Source organism: Pungitius pungitius, chromosome 12 (genome assembly GCF_949316345.1).
Source record: "Pungitius pungitius chromosome 12, fPunPun2.1, whole genome shotgun sequence".
NCBI lineage: Eukaryota > Metazoa > Chordata > Actinopteri > Perciformes > Gasterosteidae > Pungitius > Pungitius pungitius.
In genome coordinates this window covers 18,172,361-18,196,965 of record NC_084911.1, presented here as the reverse complement: position 1 = coordinate 18,196,965, position 24,605 = coordinate 18,172,361, and the positions used below count along the sequence as shown (strand labels likewise).

The 24,605-nt window shown below is 46.8% G+C and overlaps 2 protein-coding genes across 7 annotated transcripts in view; one reads left to right on the top strand and one right to left on the bottom strand.

Annotated features, from left to right (window-relative positions):
* caskin1 (CASK interacting protein 1) overlaps positions 1-4,545 on the top strand; it is a 61,483-nt gene extending 56,938 nt beyond the window's left edge. Inside the window, 3 exon segments of the mRNA XM_037475643.2 lie at positions 234-586; positions 588-727; positions 949-4,545. Coding sequence (XP_037331540.2) covers positions 234-586; positions 588-727; positions 949-1,045 — 590 coding nt within the window. The 3' untranslated portion in view covers positions 1,046-4,545.
* A 611-nt stretch (positions 4,546-5,156) lies between these two features.
* traf7 (TNF receptor-associated factor 7) lies at positions 5,157-15,066 on the bottom strand. 6 transcript variants are annotated; one of them, XM_037475874.2, is made up of 22 exons: positions 14,951-15,066; positions 12,756-12,880; positions 12,550-12,610; positions 12,357-12,448; positions 12,014-12,127; positions 11,846-11,938; positions 11,322-11,355; positions 11,004-11,226; positions 10,801-10,935; positions 10,614-10,709; positions 10,400-10,521; positions 9,817-9,890; positions 9,676-9,724; positions 9,275-9,402; positions 8,764-8,846; positions 8,647-8,686; positions 8,420-8,536; positions 7,637-7,759; positions 7,178-7,297; positions 6,902-7,033; positions 6,515-6,634; positions 5,157-6,326 (listed from the first exon to the last, which is right to left on the bottom strand). In XM_037475874.2, the coding sequence occupies exons 3-22, from the start codon at positions 12,599-12,601 to the stop codon at positions 6,312-6,314; spliced, it is 1,962 nt and encodes a 653-aa protein (XP_037331771.2). In that variant the 5' UTR covers positions 12,602-12,610; positions 12,756-12,880; positions 14,951-15,066; the 3' UTR covers positions 5,157-6,311. The 6 variants fall into 6 exon arrangements, with proteins under 6 accessions (XP_037331771.2, XP_037331773.2, XP_037331770.2 ...); XM_037475876.2 differs by having other exon boundaries at positions 12,357-12,445; XM_037475873.2 differs by having other exon boundaries at positions 12,550-12,607.
* Positions 15,067-24,605: the final 9,539 nt, after the last annotated feature.

Genomic DNA, 24,605 nt, shown 5'->3' with positions numbered 1-24,605 from the left:
TCCCCCCCCCCCCCCCGCCTGTAATGACGGTTCTTATGTGATCAACAAATTCACTCGTCACTTTGTCCGACCACAAAGACAAAAGTGTTTTTTAGCGCCACGAGTCCGTGGACGGTGTTGCACTCAGAAAGGTCCGCAGCGCTTTGTGACTAAAGTAGAGGCGATCAGGAGCGTGATGTTTCAGGCTACAGAAGCCACTGACTTTATTTCCCCCTTCTCTCCATTTTTCCTAGTGGAAGGAAAGAAGATCCCTCCCCCCGTCTCGCCTAAGCCGGCGCCCCCGCCCACCGCGCCCAAACCGGCCAAGCTCATCCACTCCGTGACCAGCCCCTCGTCCCCGGGGGCCGCGCCGGTCAAACAGCACCCCGCGGTGGCCCGGCAGACCAGCTCGCCGCCCTGCTTCCCCCCCTCCCCCATCCCGGGGCCGCCCCACGCCAAGTCCCCCCAGAGCCCCCACACCCCGCAGACCCCCACCACGCCGCAGACGCCCCAGACCCCCGCCACCCCCAGCCCGACCCCGCCGCCCGTCAAGCCGCCCCGCTCCTCCATTGGCGGGGTGTCGGTGGACAGCGGGATGGCGGGGGGGGGGCGGCGGCGGCGCGGCGCCTGCTGCTACGACGCCGGATTTCGCCGCGGATGCTTTAGTGCATCAGAAGCTGGAGGAGACGAGCGCGTCGCTGGCCGCGGCGCTGCAGGCTGTGGAGGATAAGATCCTGCTGCATGAGGAGTAAGCACGCACACACACACATGTACACACACACACAATACACACACACACACACACACACACCAATCATAGCTCTGAAGCTGAAGTATTTGTCATTTTTCTAAGATACCTTTTTAGGACTTATATATTATTTTTACTTTTGGTATTGTTTGTATATCTTTAGGTTTAATATTCTGCGTGTGTGTGTGTGTGCGTGTGTGTGTGTGTGCGTGTGCATTCAGCTCTGTGGACGAGCAGAAGACCACCGTTAGCATCCTTGACGACATCGGCAGCATGTTCGATGACCTGGCCGACCAGCTGGACGCCATGTTGGAGTAACCATCGCAACCAGTCAGTGCGTCTCCATGGCAACGCTGCACCTGGACTCAGTCAGACGACACAAGTGGCGACGTCCTCTCCGTGTCTCTCTGTCTCCGTGTCTTCGTCTCTCTCTCTCTCTCTCTCTATGCCGGCCTCATCCCGCTTCACACGCCTCGCCCGTCCTCCTCTTCCTCAGCGGCGTCTCAGGCCCGGACCGACATGTGGCAGAGAGGGAGCGCCGCAACGAAGAAGTAACACCGAGAGAGACATTAAAAGAGAGATGGTTAGAAAACACGACGCGGAGAGAAAAATATAAAAATGATGAAGAAATGCAACAAAGCGGACTGCAGAACTCCTGAAGCTACGACGGTGAACAAATAAAGTAAACCAGTACTGTGTGACCAATCATAGTGGGGTCTGTGTACATTCTAAGCATGGAGAGGTTATATGTACTGAAAAAAGTCCTGCATTAGCACAGTAATATTTATATATATATATATATAAATATATATATAATATGGATCTCTAGCTCTTTGGTTTGATGTCTTGGTTCTGTGTGGAATGGTGCCCTCTGGTGTTGTGACGATGTAAAGGACTTGGTGCAAAGATTTTTAATTCGTGACCAAAATGCTACTCAGCTCTGAGTGTGTGTGTGTGTGTGTGTGTGTGTGTGCGTGTGTGTGTGTGTGAGTGTGTGACAGATGGACAGTGTGACAGGAGTGTGTGCACGTGAGCTTGTCGGAATCACATTTACAGTTCTGACAGCGTTCATGCACTCTGCTGCATCCTCATGCCCCCCCCCCCCCCCCCCACCCACAGGAGAAGCACAATGACACACACACACACACACAGTGGGGAGCCTGCACATTGTAAATGTCAAAACAGGGAAGCTGCGGCAGGTTGTAGAGAACTTTTAGGATGTTTGGGGGGGTGAAAGCTTCTGGGGAGGCGTGAGGGTGTTACAGTACTTTTTTTTTCTCAGGAGGACAGGTCAAAGGTCGGCCTGGACTCGGTTGTGGCAAAGAGGGAGGAGTGCGCCCGGTGCACTCAGCTCGACTCCGATCATTCCCGATCACTGATGTGATCTCAGAAAAGTAACAAAGCGGCACAGCAACAAACTTCAGGTCCCTCTCAGAAAGATGACATCACCGCGGGCTGTAACACGATGAGCAGAGAGGAGGAATGTGTTTTCAAAGCAGGGATTCATGGACTCCGCTCTGATGCAGACTACTGATCGGGTACCAGTGCAGACACACTACAACACACAACACTCAGACGTCTTCCTCTTGTCCAATGCTAAGAGGTCAGAATCTCAGTGGCCGTGGAAACTCTGGGGTCCGACCCAGTGAATCCTTTTATTTTCCATCAGCACAGCTGGATTCCTGCTTTAAATACGCTGCATTCGCTTTCACGGCCGTCCTCGTCCCATCTCTCCCGTCCCACGCTCTCCTAGCCGCCCACCCCGCGTTGCCATGACAATCTACAGATATACCCTCATCCTTCTCCATTGGCATCACCATGGTGACTGAGCAGTGTGTTGACGTTACAAAAATGAAGAAAAAAAAAAGAAATGTTAATAAAAAGTGCTGATGGAGGAAAGTGGCGGTCTGCAAAGCTGGATCCTTTGTGTTGGTGCAACATTTAAAGGGACACTCCGCGGTTTGTTTTATCACACATCAAGGCTCCAACAGAACCTACTGCACTTCCCACAATGCAACTCATGTCTTTCTGACCCTCTTCGACCATGTTTTTCAAACACAAAATAATGACATCATTATGATTATTTCTTTAGGTTTGACGGAACTCATCAAAGGCCACATTATTAAAACCTTTTTCCCAGCGGAAGCCACTAACCAAGACAAACCTAAGGTCATGTGTAAAATGAGCGGAGTGACCCTTTAAAACCAACCACAAGAGAAGCGAGGCGTCGCAATCCAGGTTCTCCACGCTCCTCGCACACACGAGCAAGAATTCAGAGAGCAGTTGTGGTATTTAAATTATGATCACATAGAGATTATATATATGGATATTTGCAACAAAAATAAGAAATGTATTTATGATGTGTGTGTGTGTGTGTCATCCTGAAGGCTATTTTTCAAAAGTAAACAGGTGTAATCTGAGTGTTGAGTCGCTTTGCTTAAGTGGTCTGATGAATCATTGTAGGATACCATGTGGGGATATTTCCAGGATTTCTTTTTGTCATGTGTCAGGTGTGGCTATGTCCGTAATACAAGCAATTCTTGTTGTTGTGTTCTTTTTTTGTATGATTTCAGATGCAATGTTCCGTTTTCTTTTTTTTTTCTTTGAAACATGTGCCTTGCTTTGTGATTTTGGTCTGACTACAATACAGTAGATGGCGTATATATATAATATATAAGGATCTCTCTCTCTTTCTGTTCCATTTCCCATCTTTCCACCGCTCCATGTCTAGTTATTCACAACCAGTAACATCTGACATCTGTTTTAATTTGGACTTTATAAAAAAACAAGTCCTATCAATCGGATGAGGACAATTTTGGCAACTTCTCACACAGTTTTGTCACAGCTCATGTAATGGGTTACATTTTATAAAAATGAGCTATTTTGCTTTCTAGCTTAGAGTAAGATGAGAAGTATGAAGCTATAGCTGGCAGCTGCGTAGCGTAGCATAAATAAACAGGGAGAAAAGCTTGCTTACTCCAAAAATGCTTAGTGTTTGTTTAATTCATACAGTAGCTGAGGTAAAAACACGGCTGTAGGTTTGGAGTAGCTTTGTGCTAAGCTATGCTATGCTATGCTACGCAGCGGCTAGCAGTAGCTTCACATCTAACTTGAGTTAAATGTACATTGGTCTCTTCATCTAACTCTTATACATAAATTAACTTCTTTTGAGTACTTTTAAATGTTGTTTTATTGAAGAAGCCCGTGATGAACACCAAACAGTAGAATATCAGGTACCATAGTTGTTACCAGATGTGTAATAAATGCAGGAGAATATTGAAATTGTGTCACATCTGGACCCATCTGGGATCTGGCAGACCTTTTGCAGCCAGATGTATAATTTCCAAGCAGAAAGCCTTTCAAATATTTTTTGTAGCATGTGAATGAATCGCGGCAAACCCCCTGATCAGTGGCTGCACCGGGGTCAAAGGTCAACTCAAACACTGTTACTTCGACCACCCACTGCTGTCTGACCTCGGCCCTCAGGTCTCATGTTGGAGACATTATTTGTGTGTTGGGGCGTGTGGGGTTTGTGGTCTACAAAGGTTAAAAAAACACAATACAGATGGTCAAATATTGTTGTGGAACAAAAGTACGTCAAGCATTTTTTATTCTTGCTTCTCTGAACCGATCGCAGACTGGTCTCCTCCGCTCTGCAGTGACTGTATGTGAATGCTTGAGAGAGGCCGTGTGTGCGTTTTGTGTTGCTCTGCTATTGACTGTATGGCACCTGTGAGCGTGTGTGTGCGTGTGTGTGTGCTTGCAGTGACTGCATCGTATGGCCATCTGCACTGAATAAATAAATGTTCTATACAAACCTCGCTGTCCTCATCGTCCCCTTCGTACGTCGCTCTGACTCAACACAACAAATATTATTATATTCCCTGCCTGAGGGAGTCCCTCCAATCGGATGAGCCTAAAGGTGATCAACTAGGATATATATATATATATATATATATATATATATATGCATACGTCGGCGACTCATCAGAACAGCAGCAACAGTCATGAAAGAATGTATAAAAAGATGTCGGCATTAGATCAAATAAATAAAACACGGGCATCAAATGGCTTATAGGTGAAAAGGATGCTTCGTTGGTGACGTGTCTGGTTTGGTCCCGTGTTCATTAGTCCGTTAGTACATTTTACAGCTTTTCAATGACGTCATACATTGTGCTATGATAGTATGCTGTGACTGGTTTTAATGGCGTAGAATGCCAGGACTTTATTGGGCTTTTTCATGACATACGATGCTGTTGCTTTTTATCACATTCCAGGCAAGACTTGTTTTTTTTATTTTTTTTATTTCTCTCCATCTATTCACCTCCCGTCTGGTTAGAGACACATATTCACAGTACTTAAGAAACTGGTTTCATCAGACAGCGGCCAGATCCACTGATATAAAAGAAATAAATCACAACGGCTCTGAAAGTGTACGACAGTTTTATTGATCAATGATCAACTCGGGCTTCCATGATTACAAGTATACACGGCATCACTGAAACTGTGAGCAGAGCAGACACTTCACCGAGGCTACATTCTGCATCTAAATAAAGGCAACATCATTGGGACCATGTGTAAAAACCGGATTTAGCCCACATGTACATGGTCTTAAAATTATTATGCCCTCCCCCAGGCATACTTAGTCTATTTTCATATTTTTAACCCAATATGGGTTTGGAAACATAATTCAGGAAAGCGAGACTTCTTTAGCTCAACAGCGCTTTCTTTTAATTTGCTATTTGTGACTTTTGAAGCTCAATGACTTCACCTTCAGCCCGTCGAGGGTTACAGTAATAAAACATCAGTTATGTTCGTTTGGGGCCGTGGCAGAGAGACAATACCTTTCCTTCCTTCCATCTGGACACATGGCACTCATTGAAATACACTCACATGAACGTCTTCCCCTCAGCGATGGAGGTGTGGGTCGTCGTCGTGGGCAACGTCTTACTTTATACAACTGTACAACCGTTAATGGCTCTGAATACAGCTCCGTCATGGCACTGTTATAAAACTCAGTAAATCTATAGATCCATCGATCTCTTGTTAAAAGGTCGTTTCATTGAGGCTGGATTCACAGACGACCACAGAGGGGGGGGGGGGGGACATGTTGCTATTCTACTTCGATGAAGCACGGAGGGGGTGGAGGTGAGCTTTGCTTTGACCGACTGGAGACTGAAGGACTGTGAATACGAACATGCATCAGCACTCAGTCCCAGGTAGAGGTCTAAGGATTCTGCACCTCCACCTTCATGTGCACAAGACAACTTCCTTTTCCCGCCTGTGTGTGTCTGTGTGTCTGTGGATGCATGACGTTCATCTCTGAAGGTTTGGGAAAGCAGCCGTGAGACTGCCAGGAGCGCCAGGAGCGTGGCCCCGCGTTGACCCTCGAGGCCGACGACCCAGTTAGAAGCGTCACCCAGTGAAGCGGTTCCCCGTGCGGCTCCACAGTACTGACGGCTGCTGCTGTTGTTGTTGTTGTTGTTGTTAGTCTGTGGGGTTTGAATCTCGATCAAAGGAACCGGTGTGGGGGAGGAGATCATGTGAAAAGGGGACCAGTCATAGAAGACTTGACTGGACTCGTTCAGCACGTCCACACCTGAAAGCAGGAGCAGACGTTACAAGAGACAACGAAGCACAAGATGGAATGACTTCAATGTGAAGAAAAGGGTTAACGAGGGAAGAACAACCGATGGTAGTGACATGAGGTCTGAATAGCTGCATTCTTTGGTTCTGAGCAAATGGAATAATGACGCAGATGGAGACAGATGGAGGGACGCAGCTGACCTTGACGGTGCTGTCCACGGCTCCAGAGAAGAGGCGTCCCCTGGAGACGGCCAGAGCCGTCACACTGCCCTGGTGTCTGAGCAGGGTCTGGGTGCAGATCATGTTGTCCATGCTCCACACCTGGTGACACACACACACTATGTACCTTTGGAGCCTTTAACCCTCTTATGTCCTTAGAGGAAGTGCAGAGACATTGAGTTGACCTGTGATAAACCAGGGTGCATAACGCCACTGTATGTTGCAGGTCATTTTGTGTCACTGCTGTATTTTTAGCTACACGGTTTAAAGTCTAAGGAAAGTCACACCTTGCTTTAACACGATCCAAAGAGAAAAAAGTAACAAACACAAAGCAGCACGCGGGGGTGTGTCCTGCGTGTCCGTCCTCACCCTGAGTGAGCGGTCGTAGGACGCGCTGAACACTTTGGTCTGGTCCGGAGTGGAGATGACGGCGAGGGCGTAAACGGTCCCCACGTGACCCGTGAGGGTCCGCACCTGCTCTTTGGACTCTATGTCCCACACCTGGAGGGAAGACAAACACGTCCACTTGTTAGAACACTGTGTTCATGGGATATCCATGTGTGAATAATATGTGAATTCTCAGAGAGGCGGGAACACCACAGCTGAGTGTGATTGGACCCAGAATGCAGCAGTGCTTCCTCTTACGTGGATGAGGTTTTCATAGGTGCCGCAGACGATGTGGTGGTTTGTGACGGCGATGGAGTAGACGCTGCCCCCGCTGGTCTGCAGGACATGAACACATTCCAAAGAGCGGATGTCCCAAATCTGACAGAGGGGAGAGACACAGAGGGGTTATGGGTAATGACCACAAAAAGAGGAGGGATTGATAAACACACACAACAGGCGGAAAGGGTGAGCGGCTCCACAGCTGGATGTGGTCAATTGTCATCTCCATGGCAACACAGAGTGGACACTCATCCGTGTCGCTGAGCTCTCGTTCACCAACATACGTGACGGCAGCTTGTTTAAAGTCAAACTCACTCCGACAGCAGCAGCGTGCACGGTGCACGTGGAGGACAGTAGCTGCTTGGCTGTGATTGGACCGTCATGTGTACGAATAACAAGAAGACTAATAACCACGAGGTCTCCACAGCCTCCTCCTACCTTGATGGTCTGATATGAGCCGCTGTACAGGTGGTTCTGGGAGGCCACCAGCGCTCTGACCCAGTGGTTCAGACCGGTCAGCTCCTTCTTCAGCTTCAGCTCCGTAACAACGATGTCCCACACCTAAAACCCACCAACCACGGGGAGGGAGAGGAGGAGAAGATCAGCTTGTTGAAGAAATAAATGCCCATGATTACAGCGTATTAAGTATATATCATGTACTAATAATAAGGATTTTACCTCTATCAATGTCAGTTACCTGCTCGTTTTTTTCTATTTATTTAGGTCTGTTTTTCAAAACCTAATAAAACTTTAAATTATTAAAATACTTGGGTCGTAACATTGTGCAGACAGCCTCATAACACTAAGTGCCCCCACGCACTCATCTCATCTGAGAGTGAATAAAGTGAAGTGATGATGTCACTGTGGGAGGGGAAGGGGGAGGGGGGTGGGGGGGGGGGGTTCTAGTTGGGTAAGAAAGGAAAGTCCCTGTGTGAGACAACTACCATCACACTCCCACAAAGCACCACAGTCACCCCATTCTCTTTCTCTCACTTTCTTGTGACCACGGCAACAAGGAGACGGCGCAGGCCTCGCTCCTAATAGAGACGACTTCCTGCTCATTATTTCATACTAATGCTATAATTCAGATAAGCACAAGCTACACGGGGTCTCATGCTCATGGTGGGCCTGTGTTTGTCTCTTGAATCCTACATCTAGTCTACTCAGAACACTCCAGCTTTAATGTGATAAAGTAGAACACCTTATTTGACTAAACTCTACCTTGATGGCCTTGAGGGAGCCGCTGAACAACATGTTGTGGGAGGAGACCAGCGTGCATACAGGGTTGTCATGGGCACGGATGGTATTGACTTTCTGCAGGGTCTGGATGTCCCACACCTACGCATAATGCACACAGACGAGACCAGAAACACAACGCCTATCACATTTGAAAACATTTGTGCAAGTTCTCCTTTAAAAGAAAGAGGAAGCGGGCGAATGCAACTTACGATGATGGTGCAATCGGCAGAGCCACTGTACAGCCGGTTTCTATGGAGACAAATACCATCGAGTCAGTATCCGTCCCAGTTGTCATGCAGCTTATGTGTTTGTGTGCGTTGCGTTACCCTTGGATGCACAGCGCCAGAACGATGCCATCGTGACCCTCGAGGGTTTTCTGACACTTGTAGGTGGTGCAGGTGTCCCACACCTGGAGAAGGGAAGGAAGAGGTCAACATACGGGCCGTTCTGGAAGGCCTTTACCCATGGCCATCTCAGAAGGTCACACACAAACACTGACTGACTGACTGACCACTGGATGGGGGGCCGGCAGCCTAGCGGCTTTGCAGAGAGCAAAGATAAATGTAACGCTTCTGACCGACGGCAAAGCGCTGCAAGTATTCTGAATGAAGTTCAACGGATTTATTTTGGTGCACTTTGTACGCGTTGTGGGTGCAGGTTGTCACAATGCCGCTGGAAGTGGGCGGCCGAAGGCCCGAAATAGCACAAAGTCATGTGTGGGTAATACATCCATGAGTCTGAAGGCACTCTGCTGCGCCAACACCGGCCATTGAGGGCCATGATGCCTCTTTGTCACACGTTGCTAATGTTGTTCCCTCATTCCCCGCTCTGCGCTACCTTGATGGTCTTATCGGAGGATCCAGAGAAGAGCAGGTCTCCGGTGGAGTAGACACACAGACACCAGACGGGACCCTGGTGGCCAACGAATGTCCCCTTACACTTGAAGATCTGCTGGGGGTCGTACGCTACACACAGGCACAGAGAAGGGAAACACTGGATATGTGGTATTCATCGGAAGCCAAGGGGCAGAGAGAGAGAGGTAGAGGAGGAGAGGAGGAAGAAAGGGGACAGACGTGGGGGCCGGTGGGGGACGGTGAGTGGGAGCAAGGGCGAGGAGGAAAGAACCACACAAGATTTTACATCTCAAGTCAACACAAGTCGGTCTAAACGGGTTTCATTAGAAGGTTTTACTCCGCTGAGAGACGTGAACAATGATGAAGACACAGGCAGGTACGTACATCCCAGGATTCCCATGTTGAGCCTGGCGTTGATGTGGGACAACTCATCCTGCAGAGAGACAACACCCACTCAATCTCTCCTCTCACTCCAGGGCTCCTTCCAACTTTCCGTTTCTCTTTGCAAGGTGCACGCACACTTACGTTGAGCATGGAGGCATCTCTACGGAACTCCATCAGGTCCTCGCTGAGTTTACTCTGGTTCTCATCCAACACATCTGAAACACACACACACACACACACACACACACACACACACACACACACTCATCATTTCCTGCGGTCAGTTTTCATCCATCAGCAGAGCTTCTTTTACAAACCCAGCTTCGTCTGCACCAATTTTTTCATTCTTGATATTTTACGTACGCATATGGAACTTTTACTGCATTATTTGAACTCATTTCATTTTAGGATGGAGGAACCAAATAGAAAAGGGGATCTTCCCCTGAGGGCCATGTTTTACGCCTCCAGCCCCCGATCTGAATCGTCCCATATTTGGGTTGCAAAGTAATGTCACGTGCTGAAAGGTCTCTCCTTTAGAAACGGCTCTGTGTAATTTGTCATAAAATGGATGAAGGGATTCTAAATGACCTCGTGCCAAAAACCTCGCTATCTCCAGTTAGAATGACTTAAATAGTACATCTTTGGGCTTGACTTAACCGCTAACACCTCTGCTAAAGGGAAATGCTTCTTTACTCAAAGAAAAACCTTCTCTACTGCGGCTCACCAAATTTGAGCTCCAGGTTCTTCTCCAGCTGATCTAACTTCTCAGACAGTTTGCCCAGCATGGAGCGCAGGAAAGCAATGTCCTGATCCTTCTGGGCCAGAGTCAGCTGCATCTCATGGAACCTGGACAGGGTCAAAGGTCAGACGGATCAGCCACAAATCAAATAATGGACAATAAAACACTTAGGAGACAGACAGCCAAGCAATGGGCTCACCGGTCATCCGTCTGCTGCAGAAACTCCTTCAGGCCCTCAAATTTACACACCTCCAGGTGGGTTTCATACGTATCCTGGTTACCGATGAACGTACAGCTGCCGGGGGGGGGGGGGGGGAGGCCGATGAGTGGACGGTAGACAAGTGTGTGGTGCAACACAACCAAGTACAACCAAGTGCGGCACTCACCCATACTTAGAGTGCGGACACTTGATGTGCTCGCACTCTTTGAGGTGAGCCTCCAGGTTCATGGTGAGCAGGGGGGGGCAGGACGGGTTGTTGGGGCAGCGGACCGGCCTGTAGTCGCAGCTGGCCTCGTGTTCTCTGCGGAGGCGGGACACCGTCAGCGACAGCTCTCGGAGCAATGGGCTCAGTGCTTTTGAGACCCTTACTTGCGCGTGGACAGCTTGATGGTGAAGGGGCAGCCGAGCGGGTCCACCTCGTACGCCCCGGGCTTTCCGGCCACTATGGAGGGGGAGGCCGCCGCCCCTCCTGCCGCGCTGGCCGCCGCCCTGCAGCCGTATTTACAGTGAATGAAGAGCTCTCCGATCTGCTCGGCTACCGCGATGTTGTTGACCACGACCGTCAGCTTGGCCGCGTCCACGGGGCACTTGTCTGCGAGGAGGAAGAACACCAACGAGAGGTTGGGACCAACGCGGGCCGCAGTGCCAGAGGTAGAACAAAAAGAGAGAAGACGTTTCAGGCCCCACCTGAAGTCAAGGCACATCGTCGGCAGAAGGTGTGCTGAGGAGGAAGGAAAAACAAGCTTGATGGGAGGATTTCTCATTTTCTCTTAGAATACATTTGAACAAAAGCAACCACAGATCACACTCCAACACCCTCTAATTCAAACCTTGATTTCAACTACGGTCACAAAGAATTTTACGTGAAGGGTGTGCCGAGTTTAAAGCTACTGCCGATTAAAGCAGTAGTGTTTCAGAGTACCAGGGTCCCTTTAGAAACCCTCTCCTCTGGTACTGAGTGTCCACGTCATCCCTTGGCTCTAAGGGGAGGAAACGGGGGACGCTCTGCTCCAGGACGAGGAGGAGCCGGATCTCCCGAACTGCATAATTTCTACTGATTTGGCCAGAAACTCGGCCCATTAAAAAGCAGGAAGGTTAATGTGACACCAGTTAAAAGCTCCTCGCGGCAACGTTAAAGACAACACAGAGAGGAGGGCAAAGAGAGTGAGGAAGATGGAGGACAGGCTGGAAGAGGACCGACATGAACACACCCCACATGTGGTGATGACGGGGTCCTTGAAGACGTTACAGCACAGCTGGCAGCACAGCTTTACAGACGGCTGTTCAGCAAACACCTGGGGCTCCTGCACACAGACACATTGTTGGTTTGACACATTTAAGTGCTGGTGGTGATACACGTCAGGGCTGAGGGGTCGTACCGTGTCCTCCTCCTCTTCGTGAAGAGAGAAAGTGGAGCGCAGGGACATGTTGGATTCCGAGTGGAGGGATCGGATTGAGATGGCTGAATCGGACCTCCGAGGAGTAATAGGAGGCTAGGAGGACAAGCAGTAGAGACAGGAGGTCACATCCTATTCATACCACCACAAATCAATCTCGAATTCAGACAGGACCACTGAACCTTCCCTTTTACACATAAATGTAACCCTGTGCTCTTTGGAAACCGTCAGCTTGGCAAAACTTCTCAGTTAAAGCTTTCAAACTCATTAACCTGGCTTGAATTGAAACATAAAAGGTTGTGTGTGTGTGTGTGTGTGTGTGTACCATCCCGTCGTCGTCATCCCGGGGAGAGTAGTTCAGAGTGCTTGAGGAGGAGGGAGTTCTTCTGTGCTGCTTGTAACTGCTTGACCCTTCTGCTGAAAACACAAAAAACATTTCAACAAAATAAATGAAAGAATCACAGATGCAAAAAAAAAAAGACGACATTTCTGGAGGGGGATATTATTTGTATTACAACCTTTTGCTCCAGGTGCCACAGGTGAGAAGGTAGGGCCGAATGACGCCTCCATCCTGCTCTGCTACAAAGAAAGGAGGGTGGAGATGGATACATGAGTTGTTATGGAGTTATACTATAGAATTATAGGGAAGTAATAGAATACATCTCACTGTGTATTCTGGCCATTTCATTACACTTTCTCTCCAAGTCACACTATTGACCCTCACCCTGTTGCCAGACTCAGGTGGGGGGGGGGGGCTGGGGGTTTGCTGTGGAGGCTGCTGCTCAGACGTATCGGTGTCACCACGAAGAAGAACACAAAATAACGGAGCAGTTAGCTGGACGGCTAGGCCTAGGTGGAGGAAAGAGGACAAGGAAGGGTGCACAAATGGGGGGGGGGGGTGCATTAGTGAGGAAGACACTCAAGGAAATATGTTGTGATCAGGTGACAACTTCCAGGTCCTGCAAGTCAAGTGGGTGTCAAACTCATTTTATCATCGAAAAGCAGCGTTTCCCCTCGGCCCCCCACAACCTTGCGGGGGCAAAGGGTCCAGCCGACGGGGGCGACTCCTCCGGTCCACGAAGAAGTCAGATTGCATAGAAGCCTACAGAAAATGACTCTACTTCACTTATTCTTCAGTAAACATTGTAAACATCAGTTGATGGTCTTTTTCAATACAACATAAAGATCATGTCGCAAATGATGGTCCATTAAGAGTCAAATACTGAAGATGATGTTGTGAGTGACAGGTCGTTGCCACTAGCAGAGACTTAGAAGGTGTCTCCATGCCTCCACAGTCCGGATGTGGTCATTTCGTTCACTCGTTGCAACAAGCCAGGATTACGACAAATCCCTGAACTCAAGGCCTCAAAACCGAACTCCACAAAGCAACAGCGTCGTCATGACTATGTCCACCACTTCTACACACACTAGGGTTCTACACAATAATGTGAGTAACAATGAAATCAGGACGGATACTTAATGCTGACCAAAAGTTGGCTTTTGTGTTTTAACAGAGCAGGAAAATAACACACAACACTGTTCTGCCAGTTGCCACAGAACAGCTGAACGCTTCTTAAGAAGAATATATACGTTTGACCTGCTTGATTGACCTCAAGGATTCCACTTCACTCGTAAAAGCAAATCAGTTTGGTTTACGGTATCCTTTGTTCAACTGGATCGTCTTTCTGCAGTCTGCAGAAGTATTAATAAGAATGAGATCCATAGCACACAATTAGTCTGAATTAACTGAATGGTTCAGTCGGTAGTTTACCGGCAACATAATGATCAAATATCAATGTTGTGATGAGAGTAGTTTGGTCTTTCTTTGTGGAAATTCTTAACAATATTGTACTTGTGTTCTGAGAGCTGCATTCATTATTTACAAAAAAGTTCCAGGTTTGCGTGACCTGATGGTTTATTATAGTTAATAGCATTATAATAACGAGCATGCCATTTTTAAATCCTTCAACCCCAAAACTAAACACACAATCTCAGCAGCAAAAGATGAACAATAACAACACAAGTTTTTTACAGAGATTTCACAAACATCCACTGGTGACCCCTCATTGCAATCCGTGACCCTCCCCGTGAGACATACACACAGCTATTACATCTGTAGAATAACACAAACCAGCTGCCTGACTGATCCAGTGTCCTACCAACATTTTAATGAGGGAAACTGCTAAGTGACCAGCATCTGCAACCTCTCAAGCACAGCAGAGCACGGCTGGGAGGCAGCGAGAGAGAGAGAGAGAGAGAGAGAGAGAGAGAGAGGGAGCAGCACGGACACAAAGGGGAGAGGGAAAACGTGACAGCGAGAAGAGCCAGTGACCCGGACCACTGGCTTCTGACGTAAACAGAAAGGTATGCAGGAGTCTGCCAGTGAAACCAGCTAACGTCAGGACCACGTAACGTACCCAGCTCCACCGTCGATCCGCTACCCCCAGCGTCACTGGCGCTTTTCACAGTGCTGGAGATTCCCGTAAAGAGGAGTGTGGACATAAAGAAGGGGGGCGGGAACACACGCACGCGCAAGCACAGGCGCGCACACACGCACACACACGATGAACGGAACTAAGTTGAATACTGACAGCTAGCTAGCTTAATGTTCCAACACCAATAAAGAAGTGTGGTATACGACGTATAACAGCGTTTAGTCCGGAAGCTGCTATGAACGACGGCACACTGCGCGCTTTCTTATCCACAGATATCTTGTCAACGACCATTTAAATCTACGATAATTAGCTGTCTCCTTTGCTAGCTTAAGTTAGCTAGCTGTTGGTACATTTTCTGCTAGCAATCAGTGCTGCTAACGGCCTTTGGCGAACTCTGCTAACCAGCAACGGTGTGCCCGCGTTGTTTGATGGCTAATGAGTCAATTATTCATCAAAACGGCTGGGTTTTAGTTTGTGGACTTACCATTTTTCTGTAACACTGCAGCACCAAGTTTGCAGACGAATTCCTAAATCTAACCCTCTCTCTCTCTCTCAGCTTCACATACACACTGCTCAAATTCCGCAGTGTGTTCTGGGACATGTAGTAGGAGGGCTTACGGCTCTCAACTCGATTCGTAGTCTTTTCCTCTACTGTCTGACTACGCCCCCCACAATCCACTTCGGCCAGCTGCTACTGGACTCGGTGCTGTCACTAAATTCCGCAAAGCAACTGCAAAACGCGCTACTCCTCATACATATCCACATTCCGCCGGTTCGGCGCTGTTATTGGTTCTCGCGGACACCGAACCATCATGCGACAGCCGACACCGTTACACGGGACCACGTGCACCGCAAAGGTGGTGTGATGTGGAGAGCTAATCATTTAACAATCACAAATTAAAAAATAAATGTAAAGTAAAATACCATTCAGTCGTATGCCAGATTTGTCATTTCAATACAAAAAAATAATGATTGAACACACGGGCATGCTTAAAGGCGCCTTATAATTTGTGTATTGTATTGTAATAAAATGATGCCTACAAAATATATATATATATATATATATATATATATATATATATATATATATATATATATTCTTAAAGATATTGCACAATAATAATAACAATAATATAATAGGGTGGACAATATACACAACGTACTTCACCAACAACACAAAATGACTCAAAACTTGTTCGTCATGTAATATCTTCTTCCTATAGAGCGAATGAGTGAACAATGATGAGGGGAGAAGAGAATAATCGGGGGGGGGGGGTGAATGGACTGTTTAAGGCTTGGGTATGTCCACACAGTGAGCGCGTCCATCTAATATCTCCCCCCATCACACCCGCTCCTTCAGATCTCTGACTTTGGAAAGAAACAATATATTTCAGGGTGTCCTCTCAATGTCATGGAGCTGGGACGCCGGTTCAGCTGTCTCTTTTAGTGACAACCCAAAGTGTTATAAATTAAATATTATTCTGTTACATCAGAGAAAGCTCAATGCAATAGCAAGTAAAGTGCCCCAATCAATTACTGACAGGTCAACTATAAACTCACTAATGAGAACCCAAACAGGTCGCGTAGAAATACCGTGTATTACAATCAACCCTGCACCATTTGGTATATGAAGTATTTCGAATATTAGGTTATATTATTTATATCTCCACCCATGCAGTCTAGACACAGTACATTGATGCAGTGATAGCACATGCAGATTCAGTTCTTCTTTGACTCTGATTGAATCAGATTCTGTCCATTCTGTGGACTTTCTGTGTACAGGTACGACTACTTTTAAATCTGAAGAGCTTTTTACCAACAGCTTTGATACAAATCACCTCACTGACAAGAAAAAACACATAGCTTATTACTTATTACGTCTTGAAATAATAAATAAATAAAATAACAACATCACAAGAGTGTGTGCATGTGTGTGTGTGTGTGTGTGTGTGTGTGTCTGACTGATGTTGTAGTTGCATTGTTTCCTGCTGCCCTCCTTTCACCACAAGGGGACACTGGCTATCTAGATGTAGCTGAGCTTTGACCAAAACGCCTTGGTTATAGTTGTCTTTGTCTCGTTGGAGAAGGCAGCTCCGAGATGTTAGAAACAAACATAAATCCAAACTTTCATCCACATTGGCTTGAAATCTAACGAGATGCTACAAAACGAAACAATGTTGTGTAGTTGATTAAAGATTGCATCAAAACTAACTTTTAGATGTAACCTTCATTGCACAAATTGAGACAATCTAGCATTACGTTTGACAAAGAGATAGAAAAGTGGTATTTTCTACAATCAGCTCTTGTATCTTGTAACAGGAACGGGAACGTCCTCCCTGCTCACGTTGTACTTCTTTGGGTCCTGCACAGCCGAGGAACATAGAGAAGAACCAGCACAGCGCCGCCCACCCTCAACCGGGCCGTCCTTTCAGCCGCAAAGCTAAAAAAAAACCTGCGTGGGTGTGCAGGGCCTTTTATAAATGTGTATAAATATAATATGGAGAGATTCAAGTACAAGGAAGGGTCCCGTATTTTTTTATTTAAGTAACAATGATTTTCAGCAAATGTAATTCATGCTCTCATTGGTCTTATATTATTAGTTATCTAGCATCCTAGTATATTGTATAATTGTATACATATATATATATATATATATAGCCACCCCTGAAATAAAACTACACCCATATATATGGCAGCTGTGGCTCAGGATCCTTGTCATTAGGTCACTGGTTTGAATACACGTTTTATTTAGAATTATCAGTATTTCTTTCTTTGTTGGCCCATCAAATCGCTGACTTAACAAAAGCATTTGAAAAGTTTTATGAGCAGCTCATCCCAGTGACACGCCAGAGAGTTTGGGTTCAACCGGTTCGACCTGCAACAGCTTAACGCGGCTTGTTTACTGTAAAATCTTGATGAAGTGAATTCAAATAAAGACTGCCTGATCTTGAAGTGGAACAACAAAGTATTCTGTACATGCAAGAGCTGAGCACCTCACAATGGTTCCTGTAGAAATATGGACTGTGTCAGTTACAGTTACACCCGTCCACCATCGTACGAGACGTTTCATCACCTCCAACAACATTTCACATTCATGCTGTCGGAGAACTCTGAGAACCCCCCCCCCCCGCCCCCCCAGAAGGTCTGTTCACTTCCGTCGCAGTGTGTTACCATGTGATGCGTGTGGGAAGGAGAAGACGCTGGAGCATCAGCACGCGTGGAGCCCCGATGGGCCTGGGAACAACAGCAGGGGCCTGACAAGAGACGCCCACATATAGAGAGAGAGAGAGAGAGGGAGGGAGGGACGGAGGACGGAGAGAGAGGGAGGGAGAAAGCGGGAGAAGAAAGGCCTGGATGCCGTAATGCAGCCATGAATAAGAGATGCTCTAAATGCAACTTTGTGGACGCACGGCTCAGCGTTCCATTAGAGGGAAACCCGGGCCATTAGTAGTTTTATGTCTTCTATTTGGGACACCGCTGACCCGCCTCAGCTCCCTGCCCCCTGAGGCCTCCTGTGCCTCAGCCTCCCTCTGTGATGCAGATGTTTGGGATGGGTTCCTACTCTCAGTTTTAATGGTTGGTCATAAGCCTTCACGCGGCGAGTGATTCGGCTCCGCTTTCGTCTTTCTAACGTCCCTCCTTCCATGCTGATGAGATGCCTCCAACAGCTGACAGTGCGTACGAAATAACCCCCCCCCCCCCCCTCCGCCCACCCGATGTGCACATGCAAAATGTCTCGCGTCGACTCGCTCTCTATTCACAAAACACTCGTCTCCTTCTGTGCAGAGGACACGAAGCTCAGATGAGGCATTCGCTGAGCAAACACTGCAATAATCAAGATGTAATAGAAAATATTAAAATGTACAATAAACTATTGTGGCGATGAAGAAGACCATACGTTACGATTCAGTTGTCAAAGTGGCATGTGAAAAGCCGAGAGAAGGTTCCGATTTTCAGGTTATGTATATTTGAAACCAAGTTTTTGTATACTTTGATTGGCATATTTGTTAGCTGGAGGCATGGATGGGGGTTAGGGGCGGTCTGATGGTCTCGACACCTGTTAGACACACTGGGAGGAAATTGTCATGTGACTGCTGACGTCAGACATGCAACACAGTAAGCGTGTAGGCAGGGCCGTCACATTTCTAACTTAAGCTATCCTTTATTTAACCACACTAAATAGCTACATTGTGATCTTCTAAACCTTTCCTTTTAGAAATGTTCTCTAACTGGACTTTTGGTTGAATACTTTGGTTTTTTCGCATCAAGTCAAGCTTTTGTTTTACAACCAAATGCTTAAAAGAAAAAAAAAAAAAACGACACTCCAATCACTGTTTTCTCCAAAGTGAAGCCGATGTGCAAGCGTCTGCATTCTCTCTTACTGACCAGAAGGGGGCGACTCTTCCGTCTGCCGAAAGACGTCTGATTGTATAGAAAGTTAGGAGAAAAGCACCAGATTTATTCCCTCAGTAAACATCGTAACCACGAGTTTATGCTCTTAATCTCTAGTTTCAAGTCCTCTCCAAAACAGCATGATGCTCATTTATAAAATGATGGTGCATCGCTACGTCACTTCTCCGCATTGTAAATATTCAGTTTATCGGTGGTGAAGAAATCGCCACGGCAACGGCGTATTGCAAGAGGGTGACCACCAAGTCGCTCAAACCACTGGGGGACGTCACGTTGTCCACTTGTTACGCGGCCGTTTATGGTGGAGTTTAGTTTATTTTAATAAAAGAGAGCAAGGAACAGCCTCCAGTACATGCACAACACAAACGCACACAAGATTAAAAAAAAAGACCCAGAGTCAACCAAATTAAACACAACTAATATCAGGTAGAGGGTGGATGTGTTTGCACACACTCACATGAGTCTGCCAGCGAGCCCACATGCAAACAGAGCATACACTAAATCTACAAGGCCGCCCGCCACGCAGACGCACGGACGCACACGCCTTTATGCGCACACTTGACCTTGATGGAGACAACAGGGTGGCATCCTCCCCATTGACCGGCTCCATTAGGGCCCAACGTGCAGCTCAGCCACAAGCTGTACTGCCACAAAGAGAGACACACGATTACAAGGGAGGCAGCCAGGCACACAATGGAGGAGGGGCGGGGGTGGGAAGGGTGAGGGGGGGGGGGGGGGGGGGGGTCGGATGAGAGGAGCAGGATGATGGGAGCAGCAGGAGGGAGGATGGGATGTGGGAGAAGGACAGAGTAGGATTTAATCTATTTCCATAAAGGTTTCCGTTGTCAACATATCAACAGCTGGCTGCCATTTGAGTCGAACCTATTCAAGGTCATCTGACAAAGAGCAGCAAACAAAAACACGACCTCCCTGCCCCTCTTCAAAGTAGGACACTTGTTGAGATGAAAACTTAGTTTTGACCCAACACAAGGAAAGGCTTACAGCTGGAATGGAATAGGCCCTTTTACGGCACATTACGTGGATGTTTTTTCTTTTCTTTTAGTCACTGGTCCAGAAGAACGTGTCTTGATTTTTCAACCTTGATATGTACCACCTCCGTTTATTCACTTCACAAACACTTACTCCATCTGCATTCATTTACTGAAACGTTTTGATCCCATGACCTTTCTCAACATGTATCCACGCTGAATATTCTCCTTCAGTTCTCCTTTCTGATCTGTTCCATCTGAAATGAACGTCATGAATTAATGATCAGCGCTGAGTTAGACCCTGTCCCTAAGTACTGCTGCCCCATCTGTGTTATGTGTGTGTGTATGTGTGTGTGCGTGTGTGCCTGTGTATGTGTGTGTGTGTATGTGAGTGTGTGCCTGTGTGTGTGTGTGTGTGTGTGTATGTGAGTGTGTGTGCCAGTTTTCGTGCTCCATCTCTCTCTGCACGCGACCCGAGGTGGTTAACCCTTTACACAAAGAACTTGAACTGAAGATGTGATGCTAAAGAAGAAGAAATGAATTCTGAGCGTTTTAATTGTGAGGATTCCGTGATCAATGATGACGATTTGAGCAAAAATAATTCAACAACTAGCTTTTCTGCAGATTTACTAAATGATGACTGATTTTTTAAGAGAAATGAAGTGACCTCCAGCAGTAAATCTTTTTACCTTAGCTTAGCACAAAGCTAGGTCATTGTCAATTTATCAAATGATTTTGTCACTTTTTGATTTTTGGATGCAGCTTTCGAACTTGACTCTGACATGATGAAACTTCTCAAAATATGTTGAGCAATTCTTTAAACGTTAAGCACAGTCCCGACAAAACGTTTTTCGGATTTGTCTTGGAAAAGGCTTTCTCTCTGAAACCATTTAAATGCTGAAATACAAGTTGGTCCATTTTCAACAGGACATCCACAGGATTTCTCTCAGATGAATTTACCAAAACAATACAAAATAAAGTTCACAGTAGAACAATAAAATGTTATTCACAGACAACCACAAAATACTACTAATAAAAACACTTAGAATTGGGACACAATAAAAGTCAATCCGCTTTACTCTTAATTTTCCCCTTTCTGGTATTTCACAGACACATTCATGTACATTTGGAACAGTTTGGCACCAAAAACCTAAATATCAGCGACAGCTGGGAAAATGTTGCTAATTGTGTCAACGACCCCCAACCAGTGCACTGACAAACTGGTTTTACTGTCTCTAATGGAGCAGCGATAATCTGTTAAAGGACTTGTAATCCCAACACACGCACACAAACACAGACAGACACACGGTACGCAACCTCACAGCTGTGTGCACATTACACTTAAAGCCGTGATCGGGTCTAATCCGCACCCTCTTTAGTGGCTCTGACCGCGCATCAGATGTGTCACAGATATCGCGTCAGATTAATGGCTGAAAGCGTAGACACTTCCTGGATTAGAAACAGGTTGCCTGGAGCCAGGAGAGGTTTGACACGGGGGGGGGGGGGGGGGTCCTGGGTGTTTTTCACATGAGTGGAGTCATCGCGGGACTGTTGCATATGAAACGGAAACAACGGGAAAATGTCACTTGCTAATGACTTCCAAAATGACGTATGTGTACGTTCCGCTATTTAAAGATTATTTTTCAAGTTGTTCAAGCTGCAGTATTCGTCACAGCATCATTTAGCTTTGTTCTGCGATTCTTGTCTCGCAAACTGTCCGTCACCAACCGGGCCTCCGCTTGCTAGCTAGCTAGCTAGCTAAGCTAGTGACGCATCACGCCCAAACGTAACGCCATTGTGCTCAAACTGTTTCATCACAGTCTTGTTTTTAGCATCGGGACACACTCGCAGGCATCGTATCTTTAGCCAGAGCGACTTTTGGGAGTTTCGTCTCTTATTACACATTTACGCAGTCCTTTTCTAAAGTGGTTTGTCCAACAAAAATAAATATCTAATGCTACTCTTGACTTTAGTCTTGCTTTTGAGTCACAATGCCTTAAAACGGACATTTAAGATATGTTCACATAGGTGAGGTCCAAATACAGTCTCTCAAATGTAGCAACATCTGTATTTGCATGTACGGAAACCCAATCCTTCCTTCTCTCAAGTCGAAAAAAAGTACATCTTCCTCCTATCTGCTTCCTGCTGACATGGCACCAGTGCAGTGTGAGTACCTCTGAAGCTGAGCAGCACAGCTCTCTGGCCTTCCGCCCATGGGAATCTATAGTGTCACTAGGACCAAAGCCAATTTCCCAATCATTTCACACCCTGTGCACCTTTTGACTCCTGCAGCACACAGACAGGAAATCATCTGCTGTCAAATGGAAATGGATTTTTTCTTCTTTTTTTTTCCAGGGCGACTTTGAAGAGTGGCAGTCCATCACCCTTAAAGGTGAAGGGTACTAATTTGATCTCGCAGCATCCCGGTATCTTTACTCCCTGAGATGGCCACAGCTCCTAATGGGGCCTGTAAAGTGTTTCATCTCTTACAGTCGGAGTGTAGCTCTCTTTAACTCTCTGTCCTGTTTTACTGTGTTAAAAGTCAAGGTCAGCTTTGAGACAATGGACAATGTAATGTAAGGGAATCCTGAATCCTTTACTGGGGTAAGAAAAAGATGGGTTAAAACCAGATCAATATTGTGGTATGTCTTCTAAGATCACTGGGTGTGAATGTGACTGGGAAGCAGGCTTCTCAATGGCTTCCATGGGGGTGGAGTAGTATTTATTAAGACATTTCTGTCAGGGGGAATTTTAAGCAGTCCGTCCCGACAAGTCAGCATCTTATTTAGGGACCACAAATGTCACAGCGCGCCGTGCTCTCGTATCACAAGATGGAGCCCGCTCACCGAGCCTGAGCTGATTCCGCATAGTGCCAATCAGTGGGACGGCCGGTTGGTGCCCCCACGTCACCAAGTGTGGTGCTATTACAGCAGGAGGGAAGCCGCTATCTGGAGAACCCTGGTGTGACCGGCAGGAGGATAACGGGACGAGACCAGGACGGACTGCTGAAAGAAAGGGTACGCAGGCGCCTCTGAAGTCTCACTTTCTCACTGTTTGCTGGTAGAAGTCAGTTTGTGTGATGAATTCAAGCTGTTCCTTCTCCATTCTTTATTTAAAAGGTACCCCCCCCCACCCCCCTCATGTTTGAGTTTCTGTAAGTGCGCCCTTATCTCTGTTTAACCACGGCGGCAGATTTCTTCCTGTTGGTTACAAACGGCCGTCCCTGGAAAACTTTAAGCCCCCTCTGTGGTCACACTGCAACCGACACTTTAACATGACGCTTCTCTGCGGTCGTGCACTTGAAACAACTTCATGGCCATCTAACTGGACATTTTTCAGGGCTTCCACATTCAACACACACGTCCAGCTCAATTCATTGCCCACGCTTTGACTGACATTTGAATCTCCAGCTCTTTCCAGCACATTTCGCTTCAACTGACACCTCAGTGAGTGAACTTCAACCATATTCACCCGCAAATTCAGTTTCTGTTTTGTCTTCCATGAACCCACTTTTAATACGATTTTTAAGTCCCCGTAAAAACATGAAGTTTAAGCTGCAGGGACACTAACTTTACAAATTGCTGTGTACAAGTTTGAGGTTAATTTTGGCTTTCCTTTGAGTTCTCTATTGATATGTTAAGTCCAACAAACCACACCTAGCGACCATTCTTCCCTGTGTGTGTTCTGTTGTTGAGTCAGGCCGTTTCCCTCTGAATGGGACACCTGAGCAGATGACAATTAATGAACCGTCTGCTGCCCGACTGATGAATTGTGCACGTGCATGCGTTTGTATTGAGATGTCCATTGAAAATGTAAATCAGTACGCAGGCTGGGGGAGTAAAAAAAAAAAAAATGTTAACCCCTTTGTTGACTGTGAGTCCTCTGGTCCAATTTACAGTAACAGTACGTATTCAACAATTTGCATTAAATGTCCAATGTTTAATAGACCATGTTGTTAAATGTACCAAAACCTCCCAATGTTCCCAGTGTTCTTATAAAGCCAATAACATCTCTGCAGTACTACTAAAGACTTCCTCGGTGGATGCTGCAGCGGCATCATCTGGACCTCCTTAGGTGGATCACCAGAGGAGAGTTATCAGAAAGAATCCACCATCAGCCTCCTATTTAGTGTGTACCGCGGCAGGATCATGTTGTGGTAAAAACAGAAATGCCCAAATCTATTTCACATATTATACCTATACCCTGCCATGAAATGTTTGCTTTTCCTGCTCCTGACCACCTGTTTTTTTTTACTGTAAACTATAATGCACCCCAGATGATTCACACGAACATGTGAAGCCCAACAAAGCCCTTCTTCTGTGGACTTAAATGCAGAACTTCTCATACATGGTATTAAAACTAACCCAAATCTGTTTGCCCCCCCCCATGCAGCCAGAGCCTAAATCTGTCTTTTGCAGATGGAGCTATAAGTGGCCATATTAGGGCAAAAATCCAGTCTGGCAACGGAGGGGGGCAAATAGGGGCCACACGCACATGCACACGCACAGGAGTGTGAAGCCTCGCTCCCATGACTGTGTACCTGCCTGCTTAAACACCTCCTCCTCCTCCTCCTCTCCGCCACCCCCCTCCTCTCCTCGTCAACTCTCTAAATGCATCCTCCGGGAACTCTCTCTCTCTCTCTCTGTGTGTGTGTGTGTGTGTGTGAACGGAGGAGCGCGCACGCAACGGACCGGCTCGTTAACTTGTCCTTTTACCCCCCCCCGCCGCCTCCCCTCCGAC

Bases quoted from the DNA above. Each gene is read 5' to 3' on its own strand.
- traf7 (XM_037475868.2), bottom strand. From the start codon at position 12,719: ATGAAATGGCCAGAATACACA. The intron at 12,611-12,698 runs GTGAGATGTATT...CTTTCTTTGTAG, and splicing joins TGAAATGGCCAGAATACACA to CAGAGCAGGATGGAGGCGTC. The intron at 9,725-9,816 runs GTAAGTGTGCGT...GTCTCTCTGCAG, and splicing joins GAGATGCCTCCATGCTCAAC to GATGAGTTGTCCCACATCAA.